Consider the following 20685-nt stretch of genomic DNA (forward strand, 5'->3'; position numbering starts at 1 on the left):
TCCACGGCCTCTCCAGGGCCACGGGACACCCTCACAGAGCAGAGAAGCGGAACAGAGCTGGTGTGCAGAACCAGGCCCCGGGGGTGGGGCGGGGCTGGTGGGCAGGCTTTAGTGAGAAGCGCTTGAGCCCTGGAACCAGAGCAGAGCAGAACAGTTGGCAGAGGCCCCCCCGGGAGAGGCCCCCCAGAGTACCGGCCCTGGGCCCTGGGGGAGAGGGCGGTGCTGGGGGCAGGGACAGAAGGCCCAGGCAGAGGACGGGCCCCGTGGGACGGGGCGCACCAGAATGGCCCCTGCCAGCAAGGGGAAGCTGGGGCACTTTCGACCGCCTCCAAGGAGGAGCCCACACCAGCGCGTCTGCCCAAGGTGCCCTTGGCCCTGGGGGCACATGAGGCCCAGGCCAGGCCAGGGGGCCCATGAGGCCCCCAGGGGTCAGTGCAGTGTCCCCAGGCAGCCCTGGCCTCTCATCCTGCTGGGCCTGGCGTCTTATCCAGTGGGCGCCCACGGCCTGCTGCCCCCGACGGCGGCGCCTCAGAGCACAGCCCCCCGCATGGAAGCCCCGTCAGGAAAGAGCCCGTGGAGCCTGCGGGACAGGTAAGGGCCGAGGGAGTCATGGTGCAGGGAAGTGGGGCTTCCCTTCGATGGGACCCAGGGGTGAATGACCGCAGGGGCGGGGAACGAGAAGGGAAACCAGCTGGAGAGAAGGGGCCTGGGCAGACGTGGCTGCACTCACAGCGCTGACCCTGGGCCCAGTGTGCCTTTGTGTTGGGTTTTATTTTTTAATTTCGTATTGAAATGCTATTTATCTCGTGGAGCTTTTGGCGCCCTGAGATTTTGCACCCGTGGCTGGTGTCCCTCTTGCCTCACCCCGGCCCTCTGAGCAGGGCAGACACGGCGCAACGGGGCAGGGCGTGCCCAGGAGGCTCTGATCATTTTGGGGGCAGCGGCCCCACAAGGCAGGTCTGCTTTCCTCCCCTTCTTACAGGCAGCGACAGAGGTCCAGAGAGGTGAGGCAAGCTGCCCAAGGCCACACAGCACACGGGCGCAGTCCCAGGACTGTAGAAATCCCGGGACTAGACAGGCACCAGAGTGTCCTGTGTTTTAAGAAAACGGTCCAAGAGGCAAGTCTGCAAGGCGTCCCGGGAAGGCAGCAGGGGCTTGGCTCGGGCTCCCCAAGGAGGTCAGCTCCTCAGCGAGGTTCCTAAGTGTCTAACAGAGCCAAGCCTGAACCAAGGGGTCACGTGCAGCTATGGGACACTGACCTGGGATGGGGGAGCTCCAGGCAAAGGGAGTAGGGAGGCCGAGGAGGAGAGAGGGGTGCACAGGCCTGCAGGGAGCTTCCAGAGCTGGGGAGAACGGGGTTCAGACCACGGGGGTCATGTCCACCCCTCCTTTATCCTGGGATCCGGGGCAGGTATTGAGGGATTTGTGTGCGGGGCTGTCAGGGTCCAGTTCGTGCTGTGGAAAAATTGTTTCAGATCAGAGACCAGCGTGAGGTCAGGTTAGAGGATGGAGAAGAAGCTGTGAAAAGGTGATGGAGAGCGGGGGTACGGTCCTCGGTGATCAGGCACCGAGATCGCCCATGGAATCCTCAGGCGAATTTACAGTGACGTCGTCAGAGGGCTGTCGGGGAGGAACAGGCACTGTCATGAACTGGCTACAAAAATCTAAAATGTGCACCCTTTTCGGCAATATGCAGCAAGTCATAAAAGAAAGCACATTTCTTTAAAATTGCGTAATTCCGCTTTTAGGAATTCATCTGGGGGCGGGGGAACAATCAAAAAGATGTGACCAAAGGTTTACAAGCCAGGAACTCAACTCGTTAATGATGGGAGAAAACCGGAAATAACCTGAATATCCAACAGAAAGGGTGTGATGAAGCGCAGCATGGCACATCCACCGCAAGGAATCCTAACACAAACTTCCAAAACGATATTTCTGAAGTTGGGTTTTTAAAGCATGCGTGCACTTTCAAAAGCTTGTCAGAAAACATAGAAATATGACAATAATGTGTCTCTAGCCAGATTTTTTAATTTTTGCTTTATAATTTTATAAAGTTATAATTGTATGAAATATAATAATAAAATTATAAACTATAAAAAAGTTATGAAAATGTTCACAAGAAGATATACATGTAATTTTATCTTCTACAATACTTTTTAATACCAGAATAACGTGCTTTTAAAAAAGATTGAGCACAGAAGCGTATAAAGTAAAAATTGAGAGTTTCTGCTCACCAACCACACGTCTTACCCTAAAATCCATCCTCCAGCGAGAGACAGTGTCATGTGGGTCTGTACACTTCTGGCCTTTCTCCTAGGCATGTATGTCCCTGAAAACTCACACACACGGCTAATGGTGCTGGGATTTTAGTTTTCAAAACGGACTCATACTCTGCCTATGAGCCTGCAACTATTTATTCAGTCTGTTGAGATTTTCTGTATCAGCCCACATGGATCCGGCATGTTCTCTGAATGGCTCTGTATGAATTCAAAGTTTGGAAGAAGCAGCGTGTCTTTAATCATTCGCCTATTAATGGACGTTTGGGGTGTTTCCACTACAAAACGTAAATTACGAGAGATGCTACGTGGAAACCCCCACGTGCGTAGCTATGTGCCCGTACTTTGTACGCTTTGTCTCCCTGGAAAGATGCCTAAAAATGGGGTGCTGGGTCAGAGAGAACAGGCTTTGAAATTTTCATAGGAGACGCCAACGGTCCTCCCAAAAGTCTGCTCCAGCTCCCGTTCCCTGCAGCCAGGGATAGTGCTTTTTCCTCTCCATTCTCGCAATGATGTGGCGTTTGGATCTGTTTTTATTTTGCGCGTTTTTCCTCTCCATTCTCGCAATGATGTGACGTTTGGATCTTTTTTTATTTTCGCGTTTTTCCTCTCCATTCTCGCCAATAATGTGACATTTGGATCTTTTTTATTTTGCGCGTCTGAAGAGCAAAAATGAGAACAAAACTGTTTGCCATTTGCTTGATTGTTGGTGAAGTTTATTTTCCTTTCATATTTTTATTGACTGACTTTATTTCTTCTGTGAATGTACCGGTTGTAATTTTGTCTGGTTTATTTTTTGTTCGGTTGGTTGTACTTTATAGAAACTCTTCATCCATTTGGGATAGTAACCCCTCGTTAAGTATGTATGTGCTAAATATGTTTCCCTGATCTGTTTTCCAATTTCATCTGTGGGGTCTTTCAACACTAAGGCTGTTTAATTTTTACATGTCAGATCGGTTGTTTTTCTTTATGGTGTTTGTGAGCTGTGGCAAGCATAGGAAAGACATTTCTATTTTGATTTTTTTTTTAATTTTATTCAGGTACTTCTATTGTTTTGGTGTTTATTTTTACTTCACCTGAAATTTATTTTTGTGTTGGTAGAAATGTATCCTTATATATTTTCAAAATGGGAAACCAGTCGTTCTGTATTGCTTGAATACAAACACAACTTTCATCAAATGCTGAATTACTGACGTATCACATCCTCGCTGTGGTTCTAACCATCAGTTCCCACCTCCCTTCCACCATGTTTTAATGATGGTAGCTTTACAGTGTGTTTTGGTACCTGCTAGAGAACAATCCGCTTCTCAATCAAAATATCTGTGTCTATTCTCCACCACTGAGATGAGATGGTTGGATGGCATCACCGACTCAGTGGATGTGAGTTTGAGTAAGCTCTGGGAGTTGGTGGTGGACAGGGAAGCCAGGTGTGCTGCAGTTCGTGGGGTCACAAAGAGTCAGACACGACTGAGCGACTGAACTGAACTGAGCTCCACGATTATTCTTACTGTTGGACTTTGGACCTGGCTCACTGATTTTTTTAAATATTTATTTATTTGGCCGTGCCGGGTCTGAGCTGCAGCACTCTGGACCTTTAGTTGTGACTTACAGACTCTTAGTTGCAGTACGTGGGTTCTAGCTTCCTGACCAGGGGTCAAACCCAGGCCCCCTGCATTGTGAGCTTGGAGTCTCAGCCACGGGACCACCAGGGAAGCCCAAAATTATTCCTTTGATGTTGTGCTTGTAATTTTATGGAGCACCTGGGTTCACTTGAGGGGAACTGACGTCTTTGCTGCTGTGTCCGTTCATTAGGTTGTGCTGTATTTTATCCTCACAGATCTTGTACATTCCGTGTTAAGTTTATTCCTAGGGCTTTTAATAGAACTGTTATCGAGGTTGTAAGCGCTTCCGCCGTTTCGTATTCTCAATCATTACTGCCTGTATAGAAGAAAACCTGCTGAGTTTTGCCCAGCCTGCTTGTATTCGATCACAGGTTAACTCTTGTACCAGTTCTAATAGTCCTTCAGTTCATCTTGAGCTTGTTTTGTTTTTTTTTTTTAAAGTAAACTAGCCCATCACCTGCAAAAACCAATTTTATCTCATTTTTCCTAACACTCACACTCTTCCCCCCATTTTGTGTCATGGGCTTGAATCTGTAGCATATATTAAATAATAAAAGTAAGCGTGGGAACCCTGGCCTCTAAAATGGTTTTGCCTTTAAATGTGAAGCATGCTATAAGTTTCAGGAGATACTGTTTATTAAGTTGAGGATGTTTCTTTAGTTAATTAACTTAGTAACAGGCTGGATATTTGCTGTCTTTAATCAGAAATAAGTACTGAATTTACATTGCTGTCCTGTTAAATTTTGCTTCAAAAATCGTATGCGCATTCCTTAAACACAATCATGACCAAAAAGTTCCACTGCTGAATTAAAAGAATGCTGGACCCAGTGCAGTACGGGTTACCTTCCTACTTAGATTCTCTACGTAGGGAGGTGAGGGCTCGATAAAGGACAGAAATGGTATGGACCTAACAGAAGCAGAAGATATTAAGAAGAGGTGGCAAGAATACACAGAAGAACTGTACAAAAAAGATCTTCACGACCCAGATAATCACGATGGTGTGATCACTCATCTAGAGCCAGACATCCTGGAATGTGAAGTCAAGTGGGCCTTAGGAAGCATCACTACAAACAAAACTAGTGGAGGTGATGGAATTCCAGTGAAGCGATTTCAAATCCTGAAAGATGATGCTGTGAAAGTGCTGCACTCAATATGCCAGCAAATTGGGAAAACTCAACAGTGGCCACAGGCCTGAAACAGGTCAGTTTTCATTCCAATCCCAAAGAAAGGCAATGCCAAAGAATGCTCAAACTACCACACAATTGCACTCATCTCACACGCTAGCAAAGGAATGCTCAAAATTCTCCAAGCCAGGCTTCAGCAATACATGAACCGTGAACTTCCTGATGTTCAAGCTGGTTTTAGAAAAGGCAGAGGAACCAGAGATCAAATTGCCAACATCTGCTGGATCATGGAAAAAGCAAGAGAGTTTCAGAAAAACATCTATTTCTGCTTTATTGACTATGCCAAAGCCTTTGTCTGTGTGGATCACAATCAACTGTGGAAAATTCTGAAAGAGATGGGAATACCAGACCACCTGACCTGCCTCTTGAGAAATCTGTATGCAGGTCAGGAAGCAACAGTTAGAACTGGACATGGAACAACAGACTGGTTCCAAATAGGAAAAGGAGTACGTCAAGGCTGTATATTATCACCCTGCTTATTTAACTTATATGCGGAGTACATCATGAGAAACGCTGGACTGGAAGAAACACAAACTGGAATCAAGATTGCTGGGAGAAATATCAATAACCTCAGATATGCAGATGACACCACCCTTATGGCAGAAAGTGAAGAGGAACTAAAAAGCCTCTTGATGAAAGTGAAAGTGGAGAGTGAAAAGTTGGCTTAAAGCTCAACATTCAGAAAACAAAGATCATGGCATCTGGTCCCATCACTTCATGGGAAATAGATGGGGAAACAGTGGAAACAGTGGCAGACTTTATTTTTTGGGGCTCCAAAATCACTGCAGATGTTGATTGCAGCCATGAAATTAAAAGACACTTACTTCTTGGAAGGAAAGTTATGAGCAACCTAGATAGCATATTAAAAAGCAGAGACATTGCTTTGCCAACAAAGGTCCATCTAGTCAAGGTTATGGTTTTTCCTGTGGTCATGTATGGATGTGAGAGTTGGACTGTGAAGAAGGCTGAGCGCCGAAGAATTGATGCTTTTGAACTGTGGTGTTGGAGAAGACTCTTGAGAGTCCCTTGGACTGCAAGGAGATCCAACCAGTCCATTCTGAAGGAGATCAGCCCTGGGATTTCTTTGGAAGGAATGATGCTGAAGCTGAAACTCCAGTACTTTGGTCACCTCACGTGAAGAGTTGACTCATTGGAAAAAACTCTGATGCTGGGAGGGATTGGGGGCAGGAGGAGAAGGAGACGAGAGAGGATGAGATGGCTGGATGGCATCACTGACTCGATGGACGTGAGTCTGCGTGAACTCCGGGAGTTGGTGATGGACAGGGAGGCCTGGCGTGCTGCGATTCATGGGGTCGCAAAGAGTCGGACACGACTGAGTGACTGAACTGAACTGAGGATTCTTGTCATCATAAACTCTGACAGTGCAATCTGGGTGCTTTTTTTGTTCTTCTGAGATTTTTAAGGGTATGTTTGGTTATGGTAGGACACAGAGGCTGACTCAATGAGGGGCAGGCATTATGGGATGAGTCCAGGCCTCTGGCTTGTGGAGAAATCTACCGAATTGAGAACAATGCGGGGGACCAGGTCTGCAAGGACCTGGGAGCAGTTTCGATGGAAGATGCTGAGTCTGAGGCATCTGTGGGACACTCAAGCTGAGACGCCTCCAGGAGGCAGAATGTGTATAAATCCAGAGCCAAAAAAAAGAGGTCAGGAAGGAAACAGGGATGCAAGGGCCCTGGGTGGTCGTCCGAGTGCACAGTGTGGGTCCGAAGCAGAGAGAGTGGAAGAGGAGGCTGCGGGGGGACCTCAGACTAGACGGGATGGGACCTTGTTAGACTTGACCCCAGAAGTTTCAGGGAGAGATGGGGGTGGGAGGGCGAGGGCTCCCCCCACCAAGTCCCAGCATGTGACACAGGGCTTGGCAGACCGGTGCTTGATGGCCACTGTTGGACAGACAGATGCAAGATGGACAGATGGATGGACAATGGATGGAAGGATGGATGTTGGATGACAGATGGATGGACAATGGATGGAAGGATGGATGTTGGCTGACAGATGGATGGCTGGGTGATGGATGGATGGATGGATGTTGGATCGATGGATGGACAAACAGATGTACAGAAAGACAGTGATCTGACAGCAGAGAATGTTCATCGAAGAGAACAAACTGAACTGCATCTCCGTGGGTGGAGAAAAAGGGCAGGGTTCCCCACTTGGGACCTGAGGAATAGCCCAGTGTCCACAGCCCCAGGAAGGAAGCTGCCTGGCTGGACTGTGAGGAACTGTGGGGAAGGAACACCCAGAGGCCTTACAGTGAGGCCAGGAGCGGCTGGGCAGGTCCAGGCCAGGCCGGTACTCCTCTGCCGCCCTGCACAGACGCGGCGCTCCACGTCTCCCTCAGCGCTGAGGCGTCAGTGGTGGCCAGGACAGCCTCCGAGTGAGGGGGCACTGGGTGACCCCAAGGTGTATGTGGCTGCTGCCTCGGCCAGGGGGCTGGGCACAGGGCACCTCCAGGACACAAGGTCCCCTGGCCTCTGGAAGGCTGGCTCCACAACACCCCTCAGCCGAGGACACAGCCCCACCGGCTGCAGCCCTGCGCCCATCACGCCCAGCAGGTTCCCGCTCGGCCCAGCCCCCCCGGGGGACAGGCCCCAGGCGCTGGCCCGGCGGGTTTTGGTCCGAGACTTAGTCTCTGTGTTTTGTCTTAGGCGGCGGGACCTGGGTCACCGTCCTGGGTAAGTGGCTCTCACCCCTACCCCAGCCTCTCTCACCCTCTGCTCTCTCGGGAAAGTCACTTCTCTTGCTCTGGGGGCAGCTTCCTCTCTGTCCCCCCGGCCTTAAGGGCCGATCCCCACCTTTCTCCGTGGGGCCGGGAGGGGAGGCGGGTTGATCTTGGGGTAACCAGCAGGAGCGTCCAGTGGCCGACCGTCCGATGGGGCCAGTCGGGGCGCCGGGGCTGGTGTTTGGTCCAGGAATGCAGGGACTTGTTCCCCTCTTGCAGGGCAGACGCTGGGGTGCGGGCCAGAGGCTGGTGCTGACTAGGGGCATCTCCAAGCCCCGGGCTCTGTGCTGGGAGCTCCATGCCCCGGCCGGGAGGCCAGACAGGAGCTTGGGGGCTCGGCAGGGGCTATGACCAGGCCCCAGGAACACAGAGGGCAGCCTGAGGGAAGGCCCTGGAGGGCAGAGAGAGAGGGGTCTCGCCCGCTCTGGGCTGAGGGGCCGGGTGGACACAGCTGACACGGGGCAAGCTGACCAGAGGATCTCAGGACAGCGGTCAGAAAGGAGCGGGTCCCATGGGGCAGAAACTCGTCAGTTCGGGAGACCTGATCCCCTGGGACCCAGGGGTCACACCTGTCCGAGGGTCGGCCTCCGCTGGCCTCAAAGCGAGCGTTGGACTTAGGAGATATGAACAGGGCTCTGACTCCCACAGAATCGGGGTCTTTGGAGGTGCTGTGTGGGGGCACCATCCCCTGAAGGCAGGTGAGGCGAGGGGCCCTGCGCTCAGGCAGGGCGGACGGTAGACAGGCAGGACCTCAGAGGAGCCCCAGGCTTTGGCCAGGAGAGCTGAGGCTGGGCTGGGCGAGGAGAGGGAGGCCCGGGCCCGGCTCCGCACATGACCCTAGCACGCTTGTCCCCACGTCTCCCATCAGGACCGTCCTGGCAGGTGGGCGGGGGGACCCGGGTTCACGGAGGAGGCACCTGGGCTGCATGAGCGGAAGGTCACGGAGGGGTCTGGCAGGGGCTGAGGGCTCAAGGGGTCAGTGCCAAGAGCAGACACAGACTCCCGGGGCCAGGAGGACAGAGGAGAGCAGCCCTGGTCGCAGCCGGGGACTCTGAGGCCACGTTTGGCTGGTCACTTGGAGAGTGGATTGCAACGGCTTCTGAGGGGCTGTCTGCCGCCCAGGGGCTGAGGGCAAGGGTTGGAGGGCACAGAGAAGGCAAACAGGGCTACCGTGGGGACAAGGTCAGAACCTCCCCGGCGTCTTACACCCTCTCCTCTGTCCACACGGGTCAGCCCAAGTCCGCACCCTCGGTCACCCTGTTCCCGCCCCCCACCGAGGAGCTCAGCGCCGACAAGGCCACCCTGGTGTGTCTCATCAGCGACTTCTACCCGGGTAGCGTGACCGTGGCCTGGAAGGCAGACGGCAGCACCATCACCCGCAACGTGGAGACCACCCGGGCCTCCAAACAGAGCAACAGCAAGTACGCGGCCAGCAGCTACCTGAGCCTGACGAGCACCGACTGGAAATCGAAAGGCAGTTACAGCTGCAAGGTCACGCACGACGGGAGCACCGTGACGAAGACAGTGAAGCCCTCAGAGTGTTCTTAGGGCCCTGGACCCCCACCCTCGGGGGCCCTCTGGCCCACACCCCCTCCCCCACCTCTCCATGGACCCCTGAGCCCCGCCCAGGTCGCCTCACACCAGGGGCCTCTCTTCCCTCCCTGTTCCTGCTTCTCCTGAATAAAGACCTTCTCATTTATCAGCCGACATGTCTGAAGTGCTTTCTGGGTCTGGCCGAGTGTCGGGGTTAAGGGTCATTTCCTTAGGGAAGGGACAGGTATGACCTGAGAGTCCATCCACTTGTCATCACCGCAACACATCCCCAGGGACCAGGGAGCTCTGAGAGCCAGGAGAGAGGTGACCCAGAGCAAGGCATTGTCAGCAGCCTAGGCTCGGGGGGGCAGGCTTGCCCTCCCACCCACCCCATCCCCCTGGGAAGTGACAGGGCCTGTGAAAGGGGCAGGGGATGCCTCTGGGGTTGGGGGCTGAGGATCGGGGAGAAATGAAGAGGGTTCCAGGTGAGACTGAGCCTCACACAGCAGGCTTGGGGCCTAGTGGGGAGCGGGGCCTTCCCGCAGGAATAATAATTCCCCCAGGTTCTTGTCGCCTGGATCGCAGGTCATCAATTCAGGAGGACTGTGGGCATCTGAAGCCAGGCCAGGGGTGGACTTAGCTCTGGGGGGCATATGCAGGAACTGGGTGCCATCTTCCTGTATGGTGGAGGCGGGGGGAGGTGGTCAGGAGAGCTGGGTCAGCGGAAAAGGACACCATCAGGGATAAAGAAGCCATCCAGTGACTGCCGCATGGAGAGAGTCCATTGGACTTCAGGAGGAGAGTCAGACCGACGAACCCAGCTCTTGCCAGGCTTAGAGTATGGGCAGAGTGCTCCCAGAAGGTCGGGCTCTCGGACGAGTCAGCACCCCGATCCCTGCCCAGGGCGCCTCCCCCATCGCCTACTGGCTCACCTGAGCACACCTGCAGCTGGACACACGGGCTCAGGGCCCGGGGCGAGGGGCCATCTGCTCAGAGCTGCAGCCCCACTGGCTCTGTCGTCCTCAGGACCCCGACCTCGCAGCCCGTCTGTGCCTCCAGCTTTAGCCTCCAGCAGACAGCCGGGTCAGCCCAGGGACAAAGTCCACATGGACAGAGGACTCTGCGGCCTCCCTGCGGCAGAGGAGAGACCCCCCCCCAGGTCGTCATCCCTGGTACCCCGACCCAAAATCACAGACGAGGAGCTGAGAGAAGCCAGGGTGGCGGTGTTCCATGGCTGCTGCCTGATCCCATTTCCATGATGAAAACTAAGACCCCAAGGGAGAAGGGGACCACCCAGGTCGCCCTCATCTTGATGGCCCTGCTGGGCACAATGCCACCGTGTCCCCCACCCAGAGTTGTGCCCGCCCAAATCTAACTCCCCTGTATTGTAATACGTTTTCATCATGAGGAATCGAGAACATTACATGAGAAAGCAGAGGAATAATAATACTCCCAGGTTCTTGTCGCCTGGATCGCAGGTCATCAATTCAGGGGCTGCCAACTCCTGCCCACAACAGAATCCCTCCTCCCCCGTGGGGGCCTCGGCCGCCCATCCCCCACCACGTCATCTCACCTGAAAACATGTCGCTCGTGGCCTGGAAAGAAAGAACCTAAACTGTAACTAAATTATCATGAGCAAACCCAAACAGAAATCGTCCATAATTCCTGAAGCCCGGAAAACAGCTGCTCATGACGTGACTCACAATTGTCATAGAATATTTACTTGGTTGTGTTTTGTTTTCATTCATTTTTTCTAATCTCTTTTTTTTTCTGGTAATTTTTCATGTTAATAGTGATCAGTTTTTAAAGTCTTCCTGTATTTTATCATATTCATTTTTGTGTTGCTGGGTCTTCACGGCTTCCTAAGTGTTTTCTCTGGTTGCAGTGAGCACGGCCTGCTCTGTCCTTGCAGTGTGCAGGCTGCTCATTTCAGTGGCTCCTCCGGTTGCAGAAACAGGCTCTGGAGCCCAGGCTCCACAGCTGTGGTGTGAGGACTGAGGCACTCCGAGGCCCGAGGGATCTTTTCAGATCACGGAAGATCAAACCCACGTCTCCTGCACCGGCAGGCGGATTCTTAACCACTGGACCACCGAGAAAACCCAGTGTTCACGCATTTTTATTGAGCTACGGTTGACTTACAGTGTGGGATTAGTTTCTGCTGCTGCTGCTGCTGCTGCTAAATCGCTTCAGTCACGTCCGACTCTGTGTGACCCCATGGACTGCAGCCCACCAGGCTCCTCTGTCCATGGGATTTTCAGGCAGGAGCACTGGAGTGGGGTGCCATTGTTTCTGCTGCACAACAAAGCGAATCAGAGAGAGATATATATATATATATATATATATATATGCATATACACACACACATGCACCCCCACTTTTTAGATTCCTTTTCCATCCAGGTCATCACAGAGGACTGACTCGCCTCCTCTGTGCTGTATGGTAGCTTCTCATGAGTCGTCTGCTTTATACACAGACCTTACAAGAGCAGCGTGTGTATGTCAATCTCGATCTTCCAGTTTATCCTCCCCTTCCGGCCCCCTTGGCAACCAGAATTTTGTTTCCTACATCTGTGACTTCATTTCCGTTTTGTATATCAGTTCCTCTGAACCATCTTCTTAGATTCCACATTGAAGCCGTATTGAGAGCTATTTGTCCTTCGCTGTCTGACTTCACTCAGGATGACAAGCTCCAGGTCCATCCATGTCTCTGCACATGGCATTGCTTCATGCTTCTTTACGGGTCATCATATTCCCTTGCATGTATGTACCACATCTTCTGTATCCAGTCATCTGTTGGACATTTAAGCTGTTTCCACGCCCCGGCTATGGTAACAGTGCTGCAATGAACGCTGGAGTTCACGTGTCTCTTTGAATGGTGGTTTTCTCGGGGTGGGATTGCTGGATCACATCCGGTACGTTAAGCAGCCTTCATGCTCTTCTCCCTCGGGCCTGCACCAGTTGACATTCCTGCAAGCAATACAAGACTGCTCCCTTTTCGTCACAGCCTCTCCAGCATCACTCTTCCTAGACATGTGCATGATGGCCATTCTGAGCATCTGGAGGTGTGCTCACTGTAGCTTTGATCTGCATTTCTCTAATACTTAGGGATGTTGAGCGTCTTTCCATGTGCCTCTTGCTTACTTGTGTTTTGGGCGCTGTTTGACTTGGTGTATTTTGTGTTCTTTCCAAGAGGCTTGGAAAGCCTTGAGCCTTTGATTGGTGGGTGTGTCTAGGGCCTGGTGGGTCCTTCAGTCTCTCCCAAATCGCTCTGGCTTTTCCTAGCTAGAAGAGGCGGCAAGAGTGCGCCTGCTGCTGCTGGACTCCCCCAGGGTAGGGGTGCAGCCCCCGGCCCCTCCACCTCAAGCTGTATCTGGGAAGTGCTCACTGCTCTACGTGCCTGCAAAGTGGTTCTAGCTAGAAAGGGCTGGCAGGGTTCTGGGGGATATTTTGGCCAGAGGCAATCCTAGGACAGTTGGCCATTTCCCTCCACAGTGCCCTTTCGGGATCATAGGTCATTTAGCCAAGTTATCTTCCGTGGAAGCTCCAATCCCAGGACCCTCAGATGGGATGGGAAGCCAGGGGCAATTGTAGTTCCGTCCTCCTTGCTCTAGTGAAGCAGTAAGTGAAAGAAAGCGAAGTCGCTCAGTCCCATCTGACTCTTTGCGACTCCATGGACTGTAGCCTCCCAGGCTCCCCTACCCATGGGATTTTCTGGGCAAAGCTACGGGAGTGGGTCGCCATGTCCTTCTCCAGGAGTGAAAGCAGCAATTGCTCCACAAAGGGAGGCCCTTCAGACGCTCTTCACGTCTCCAGGAGTGGTTTCGGGTCTTATTTCTGCCCTTTAGTGGAGCACTTTTACAAAATAATGAGTGGTCTCTGCCATCTTCTGAAGGAGAACAGTCCGTCGTGTCGCGGGGAAGTCTAGGGTACATGCAGGCGATGTTTGAATCCGCCCTGGTTATACCCTCTTGGTGCTGGAGTTCCCACCTTTGTCCAGGGCAGCCTCCGCTGGTGGCCCCAGGTCCTCCTGCTCAGGCACAGGAGACTCACAACTTCCTGCGTTCTGTGGGGACCTTGTGTTCCAGGCCCATCTGGTGCCTGGCCCGACTCAGGCCTGGGATGGCCCATGTAGCCCAGCAGCCTGATTCTCTTTAAAGAGCTGCTGTCTCAGGACCACGGTAGAGTGTTGCTCACATCTCTGTTCTGAATGCACCCAAACGTCAGATGAGACCCTGAAGCCAGGACACTGTCCAGTCCTCCCTGCAGACGGAGGCCAGGCTTGGACGACAACCAGCCCAAGCCTCACTAGAGATGCTCGTTTGAAGCCGGGAGAACCCCGGGGAACTGGGATGAGCCCCTGGAGCCCCAGTTAGGGTCAGATGGAAGACGTTTGGTGCATATCCATTCGACCCGTGTCCGTGGGGGGATGGGGATGCCCCTGCCCTCAGCCTGTGCTCTCACCACGGGGTCAGGCTGCTGCCAACTCCACAGACAAGAGAAGCGGCTTTCTCCTCTGGGGTACTTCACTCTTGGGGCTGTGAAGGACCCCGCCCGCCCTATTATTCCATTCCCACCCCTGGCCGCCTGGTAGGAAGACAGCATCCAACACGCAACCTGCTTAGGGAACCTGCCTTCCAAGGCTCCTGCTGCTTGGCACGGTGTCCCCTGTCCTGTCATCTGCTAAAGGGGAGAAGCCCCGCTGCGAGCAGACGCCAGGCTGGGGCGGTGACCCACGTCCTCCACCGCAGCTGCAGGTGGGGGCTGGGGCAGACTGGGCCTCCCAGGAGAGGTTTTTGTGCCAGCCTGTTTCACTGTGGTATTTTTCGGCGGCGGGACCAGGGTGACCGTCCTGGGTGAGTCTCCCTCCTCCCTTCTCTCCCTCTTCTTTCCCCAAGATTTAGACACTTTTCTGTCACTTTGCTCTTTTCTGTGCCTGGTGTCAGCCTGTGGTCAAGCCTTCACCCAGGACACACCTCTGTGGACCTGACCTCTTCCCTTCCCCTGACTCCAGACTTTCCTACTTGTCACTGAGGTCCCACCAAAGCCTCCACTCTGACCCCAGACGCAGGGGAATGAGCAGGCTGACCTACTGACTTGTCTGTCTGGCTCCCAGACCTCTCTCTCCTCTGTCCCCCCAACCCCCAGTCTGGGCTCTATGCTGACCCAACTTTGTCTCTGAGGGTCACTTGAGGTCCCCATCTCATGGCGAAGAGGGAACTGGACTGCAGATGAGGGACCATGGGGAGACATCAGAGGGATGCAGGACCCTCAGGACTGGGGACCGAAGTCAGAGGGCCAGGAAAGGCTGGGGATCTTGGGTCTAGCGATCTGGGTCGGGAACTCAGCAGAGGTGGAGGGGCTCTCCAAGGCCTCCATGGGGCTGCCATGGAGGCAACCCATCCCCAGGGACCAGGGAGCTCTGAGTGCCAGGGGAGCGGTGACCCAGCACCGGATATTGTCAGCGGCGCAGGCTCCTGGGCGGCAGTCCTTCGCCCCCTTTGAAAGGAGAAAGGCCAGTGAGAGACAGGGGATGGCTCTGGGAGGATCAGGGAAAAGCCAAAAGGGTCCCAGGAGGCAGCAGTGGGCCCGAGGCAGGATTATGGGGGAAGGAGACCCTGAGGCCGTAGTCTCAGGGGCAGAGGTTGACCTTCCTATTTCCTCAGGGGACCTGGAGGGGAGAGCAGTTACCAGGTGAGGGGTCCATGGTTGGCCCGTCACCAAGCAACCACGGAGAGTTTGAGGATGCAGCACAGAAGTCCTAATGTCCAATGTTCATGCACATTGTCTAAGTCAGGTGACGTCGCTCAGTTTTGTCCGACTCTGTGCGACCCCACAGACAGCAGCCTACTAGGCTCCCCCGTCCCTGGGATTCTCCAGGCAAGAACACTGGAGTGGGTTGCCATTTCCTTCTCCATTAACTAAGTAAAGACACTGATACGGTCTGCAGCAGAGAAACAGGTCAATATCACATGACCTAGCAATCAGCCAATCACACTCACTCTCCCTTGCCCTCAGGGCACCCTGTCACTCTCTCTGAGATGGTTCTGGTCCTGCTCACTAATGCTGAGAGCTGGAGTGAGGCTGAGGCACTGGGAAGCTCAGTGTCCATTCTGATAGGCTTGGGTCAGGGTAGCTCAGACCTCCCTCGTGGAGGGCTGGACCTCCATCCCAGTGCGTGGGCATCTGAGGTCATGTTGGGGAGGGAACTGTTGATGGTGGATTCAAGATGGAGCCAGTGCCCTCACCCTGTATGAGGTGGGGACAAAGGAGTGTTGGGTCCGGGGCAGAAGGCATCGTCTGGGCCCACAGAGGGGGTCCCGGTGAACGTCCCAAGGAGACAGCGTCCATGACAATTCAGGAAGAGAGTCAGGCTGGGTCAGCCCAGCTCAGGGCAGGCTGAGTGTGACCTCAGAGCTCCAGAGGTCAGGCCTCCTGAAGGGTCAGCGCCCCCAGATCCCTGCCCAGGGGACCCCCCTTCCGTCTCCATGGCCCCTCATGGCTCAGCAGCCCTGCGTCCCCAGGCCTCTTGGGCCCTCTGGCTCTCCAGGGACAGGTTGCTGCCTTGACCACAGCCGACGGGGGACAAGGACAGCCCAGGACACGAGCTGCAATCACAGGGGACTCTGGGGACACAGAGGGCAGAGGACAGGGGCCCCCGGGAGCCTCATCCCAGACATTCCACCCAACACAGACTGGACTGCAGATAGAAACTTCCGGGTCCTGTCCCAGGGCATCTGGGACTCCATTCACAAAGCTGAGTGTGGAGGCTCCGGTGGAGCGGGGGCCACCCAACTCTCATCACACTGGCCCGCTGGGCACAATGCCACCACCCCGTCCCTTGCTGCTTTGCCGAGAGCAGTACCCCATTTACTTTCTTGTAAGTTTTTATTGTAGAAAACTTTGAACACAAAAATAAGGGTGCAGGTGAATGAAAGACGGCCCCATTCGCTCATCAGCCAATTCCCCAAAGTCTTCCATTTACTGATGATACAACCACACAATAATTCCTCTCTTAGGTCACCTTTTGAAGCAAATTCCAGACATCGGAAACTGTTCCTCTGAAATATTGCGATTGTGTCCTGAGGTACAAGGACCTCAAAGAGAGCTACAACGTATTATCAAACCTGAACAGAAATCGTGAGTAAATCGTTACTATCAAATGAGAGTTCTCAGCCAACGCCTCACATGGTCAACTGTGAACTGAATTCGTCATGTTTTCGGTGGTCTTTGATTTTGTGTTTTTTCTTGATGTTTACATGAGGACTGAGCAAGGTTTGACACCATGGTTGGTGGACGTGGCTTAGTCTCTGGCTTCTCCTGGCCAGAAGGGGGTCTCAGGAGATCAGCTGCTATCTGGACCCCCCAGGGTTGGGGTGTAGCCCCCCATATCCTCTGCTGTACCTGAGCAGTTCTGTCTGCTTCATGGGCCTGCAAAGCGATTCTGGCTCCACAGGGTTAACAAGTTCAGGATGGATTTGGCAAAATTGCTTTCCAGGGCAGTTACCTACTCTCCATCAATGGCCCCAGGCGGGGAGACCACCTTGAGAGGCGTGAGCATTGACGCTCAGTGACCCTGTCCGTCCAGGAGAAGGAATGCGTAGCGGCAACATTTCAGATCTGGCCTCTTTCCCTCGGGGGCTCCCTTGTTCCTGAACGTTCGTGTGTTTCGTATCCAGCAAAACAGAAGTTCTGTTATGACCCAAATCTTCCTGGGGTCACCACCTTCCCGCACGATGCTCTGGAGTCTGCCGTCGTCCCGTGGCGAACAATCCAGGACATAAACGAATCTGGGAGTGTGAACGCACTGCCGGCTCTTTTCTGAGGATAGTATTTGGGCTCCAAAAGATGGATATGTGTCCCCTGGGAGCCTCTGCAGGGGGCCCCTGGGTCCCATGCGATGGACCCTTGAGGCTTCATATTCTGGGTGACGATGTAAATAACTCTTGCCGTGCATTTGCGTTCCAATAACCGGAATTGGCCAGGGTCTGGGTTTCCTTTCTTGGCAGCGGGGTTGGGTCCAGGGAGGACATGTGGCTCCTGCCTCGCTGTGAACAAGGCAGGGCAGGAATCCGCCCCCACACACATGTCCCAGCGTGAGACCAGATCTGGGGGTGACAGGGATGCCCCAAACCGGGAAGCCAGGCGGTCATCTCCTATGGGACCAGCCCGCCCCGACTCAGGACAGTCCCACACTAGGGTATCCCCAAGGAAACCCTTGACGTGATGCTCCGGCACCTAGAAAGATTCCAACAGCTCCGAACGGTGGTCACCTGCCTCAACCTGGAAGGGGCTAGTGGTGTGGCGGGCAGGGGACACCCTCTGCCCTCACCTCGTGGTCTCGCCAAGGAAGGAGGGGGGTCTGAACACACAAAGAAGAGGTGTCCATTTCCAAGGAACCTCATAGACCCAAATATGCCCCCCACACACTCAGTAAATCTCAGGAGATAGCACCCAGGCACCGCAGGTCGGACACCACCTTCCTCTGGGAGACCTGCTTGCAGGGTACCCACCGCTGTCCTCTCAGGGTCATCCTGTCATCTGCTCCAGGGAGGGTGCTGAAGCCCCTCTGTGAGCAGACACAGGCTGGGGCAGTGACCCACGTCTCTAGCGCAGCTGCAGGTGGGGCTGGGGCCTCCCAGGAGGGGTTTTTGTGCCAGCCTGTGTCACTGTGTGAGATTTTCGGCCAAGGGACCAGGCTGACCGTCCTGGGTGAGTCTCCCTCCTCCCTTCATTCCCTCTTCTTTCCCCAAGATTTAGACACTTTTCTGTCACTTTGCTCTTTTCTGTGCCCGGTGTCAGCCTGTGGTCAAGCCTTCACCCAGGACCCACCTCTGGGGCCCTGACCCTTCCCTTCCCCTGACCCCAGACTTGTCCTACTTGGCACTGAGGTCCCACCAGAGCCTCCCCTCTGACCCCAGAGGCAGGAGAATGAGCAGGCTGACCTACTGACTTGTCTGTCTGGCTCCCGGACCTCATTCTCCTCTGTCCCCCCAACCCCCTGTCTGGGCTCTGTGCTGACCCAGCTTTGTCTCTGAGGGTCACTTGGGGTCCCCATCTCATGGCGAAGAGGGAACTGGACTACAGATGAGGGACCATGGGGAGACATCAGAGGGACACAGAACCCTCATGGCTGCGGACCAAAGTCAGAGGGCCAGGACAGTCTGGGGACCTTGGGTCTAGGGAGCCGGGTAGGGAATTGGCAGAGGTAGAGGGGCTCCCCCAGGTTTCCATGGGGCTGCCGTGCAGATCCTGGGGCTGCTAGGGACCCAGGGAAAGTGCAAGGGGAAGACGGAGGAGGAGAAGGTCCTGAACTCAGAACTGGGGAAAGAAATAGGAGGTCAGGACACGGGGGACGAGGACTCCTGAGTCTGCAGAACACACTCCTCAGGAGCAGGAGTCCCTGAGGAAGCAGAGAGACAGGTACTAGGGTAGGAAACCTCCAGACCCAAGAAGAATCAGAGAGGAACCTGAGCTCAGATCTGCGGATGGGGGGACCGAGGACAGGCAGACAGGCTCCCCCTCGACCCAGCACAGAGGCTCCAAGGGACACAGACTTGGAGACCAACGGACCCCTTCCGGCAAAGTCTCGAACAGACATGTCAGCTCAAAATATACCTGGACTGACTCACAGGAGGCCAGGGAGGCCACATCATCCACTCAGGGGACAGACAGACAGACTGCCAGCCCCAGGTAGACCCCCATCAACCGTCAGACGGGCAGGCAAGGAGAGTGAGGGTCAGATGTCTGTGTGGGAAACCAAGACCCAGGGGGTCTCAGGACAGCGCTGGCAGGGGCCCAGGCTCAGGCTTTCCCAGGAAGATGGGGAGGTGCCTGAAACCCCACCCACCTTCCCTGGCACAGGCCCTCTGGCTCACAGTGGTGCCTGGACTCGGGGTCCTGCTGGGCTCTCAAAGGATCCTGTGTCCCCCTGTGACACAGACTCAGGGGCTCCCATGACGGGCACCAGACCTCTGATTGAGTGATCTTCTTCCCCTCCCCCACTTTGCAGGTCAGCCCAAGTCCGCACCCTTGGTCACCCTGTTCCCGCCCTCCAAGGAGGAGCTCAGCGCCAACAAGGCCACCCTGGTGTGTCTCATCAGCGACTTCTACCCGGGTAGCGTGACCGTGGTCTGGAAGGCAGACGGCAGCACCATCACCCGCAACGTGGAGACCACCCGGGCCTCCAAACAGAGCAACAGCAAGTACGCGGCCAGCAGCTACCTGAGCCTGACGGGCACCGACTGGAAATCGAAAGGCAGTTACAGCTGCGAGGTCACGCACGAGGGGAGCACCGTGACGAAGACAGTGAAGCCCTCAGCGTGTTCTTAGGGCCCTAGACCCCCACCCTCCGGGGCCCTCTGGCCCACACCCCCTCCCCCAGCTCTCCATGGACCCCTGAGCCCCCGCCAAGGTCGCCTCACACCAGGGGCCTCTCTTCCCTCCCTGTTCCTGCTTCTCCTGAATAAAGACCTTCTCATTTATCAGCCGACATGTCTGAAGTGCTTTCTGGGTCTGGCTGAGTGTCTGGGTTAAGGGTCAGTTCCTTAGGGAAGGGACAGGTGTGACCTGAGAGTCCATCCACTTGTCATCACCGCAACCCATCCCCAGGGACCAGGGAGCTCTGAGAGTCAGGGGAGCAGTGACCCAGAGACGGACATTGTCAGCGGCACAGGCTCGGGGGATCAGGCTTGCCCTCCCATACACCCCATCCCCCCAGGAAGGGACAAGGGCCTTGAAAGGGGCAGGGGATACCTCTGGGATTGGGGGCTGAGGACTGGGGAGAAATGAGGAGGGTTCCAGGTGAGACTGAGACTCACACGGCAGGCTTGGGGCCTAGTGGGGAGCGGGGCCTCCCGCAGGAGGACTGTAGGCATCTGAAGCCAGGCCAGGGGTGGACTTAGCTCTGCAGGGACCAGGTGCCATCTTCCTGTATGGTGGGGGCTGGGAGGTGGTCAGGAGAGCCAGGTCAGTGGAAAAGGACACCATCAGGGATAAAGAGGCCATCCAGTGACTGCCGCATGGAGAGAGTCCATTGGACTTCAGGAGGAGAGTCAGACCGATGAACCCAGCTCTTGCCAGGCTTAGAGTGTGGCCAGAGTGCTCCCAGAAGGTCGGAATCTCGGAGGAGTCAGCACCCCCGATCCCTGCCCAGGGTGCCTCCCCCATAACGTAGTGGCTCACCTGAGCGAACCTGCAGCTGGACACACAAGCTCAGGGCCCGGGGCGAGGGGCCATCTGCTCAGAGCTGCAGCCCCACTGGCTCTGTCGTCCTCAGGACCCTGGCCTCGCAGCCCGCCTGTGCCTCCAGCTTCAGCCTCCAGCAGTCCG

At 54.8% G+C, this 20685-nt stretch overlaps 1 protein-coding gene and 1 gene segment (V, D, J or C); both read left to right on the forward strand.

Annotated features, from left to right (window-relative positions):
* LOC147355818 (immunoglobulin lambda-1 light chain-like) overlaps window positions 1-20685 on the forward strand; it is a 340682-nt gene that overhangs the window by 314584 nt on the left and 5413 nt on the right. The window lies entirely within an intron of this gene.
* LOC147355833 (immunoglobulin lambda constant 1-like) lies at window positions 54-19844 on the forward strand. The segment is given in 2 exon segments: window positions 54-591; window positions 19367-19844. Coding segments are annotated over 2 exon segments (498 nt in total).

This window comes from Bos grunniens, chromosome 17 (genome assembly GCF_055505025.1).
Source record: "Bos grunniens cultivar Pamir isolate PY7600 chromosome 17, Bosgru_T2T1.0, whole genome shotgun sequence".
Taxonomy (NCBI): domain Eukaryota; kingdom Metazoa; phylum Chordata; class Mammalia; order Artiodactyla; family Bovidae; genus Bos; species Bos grunniens.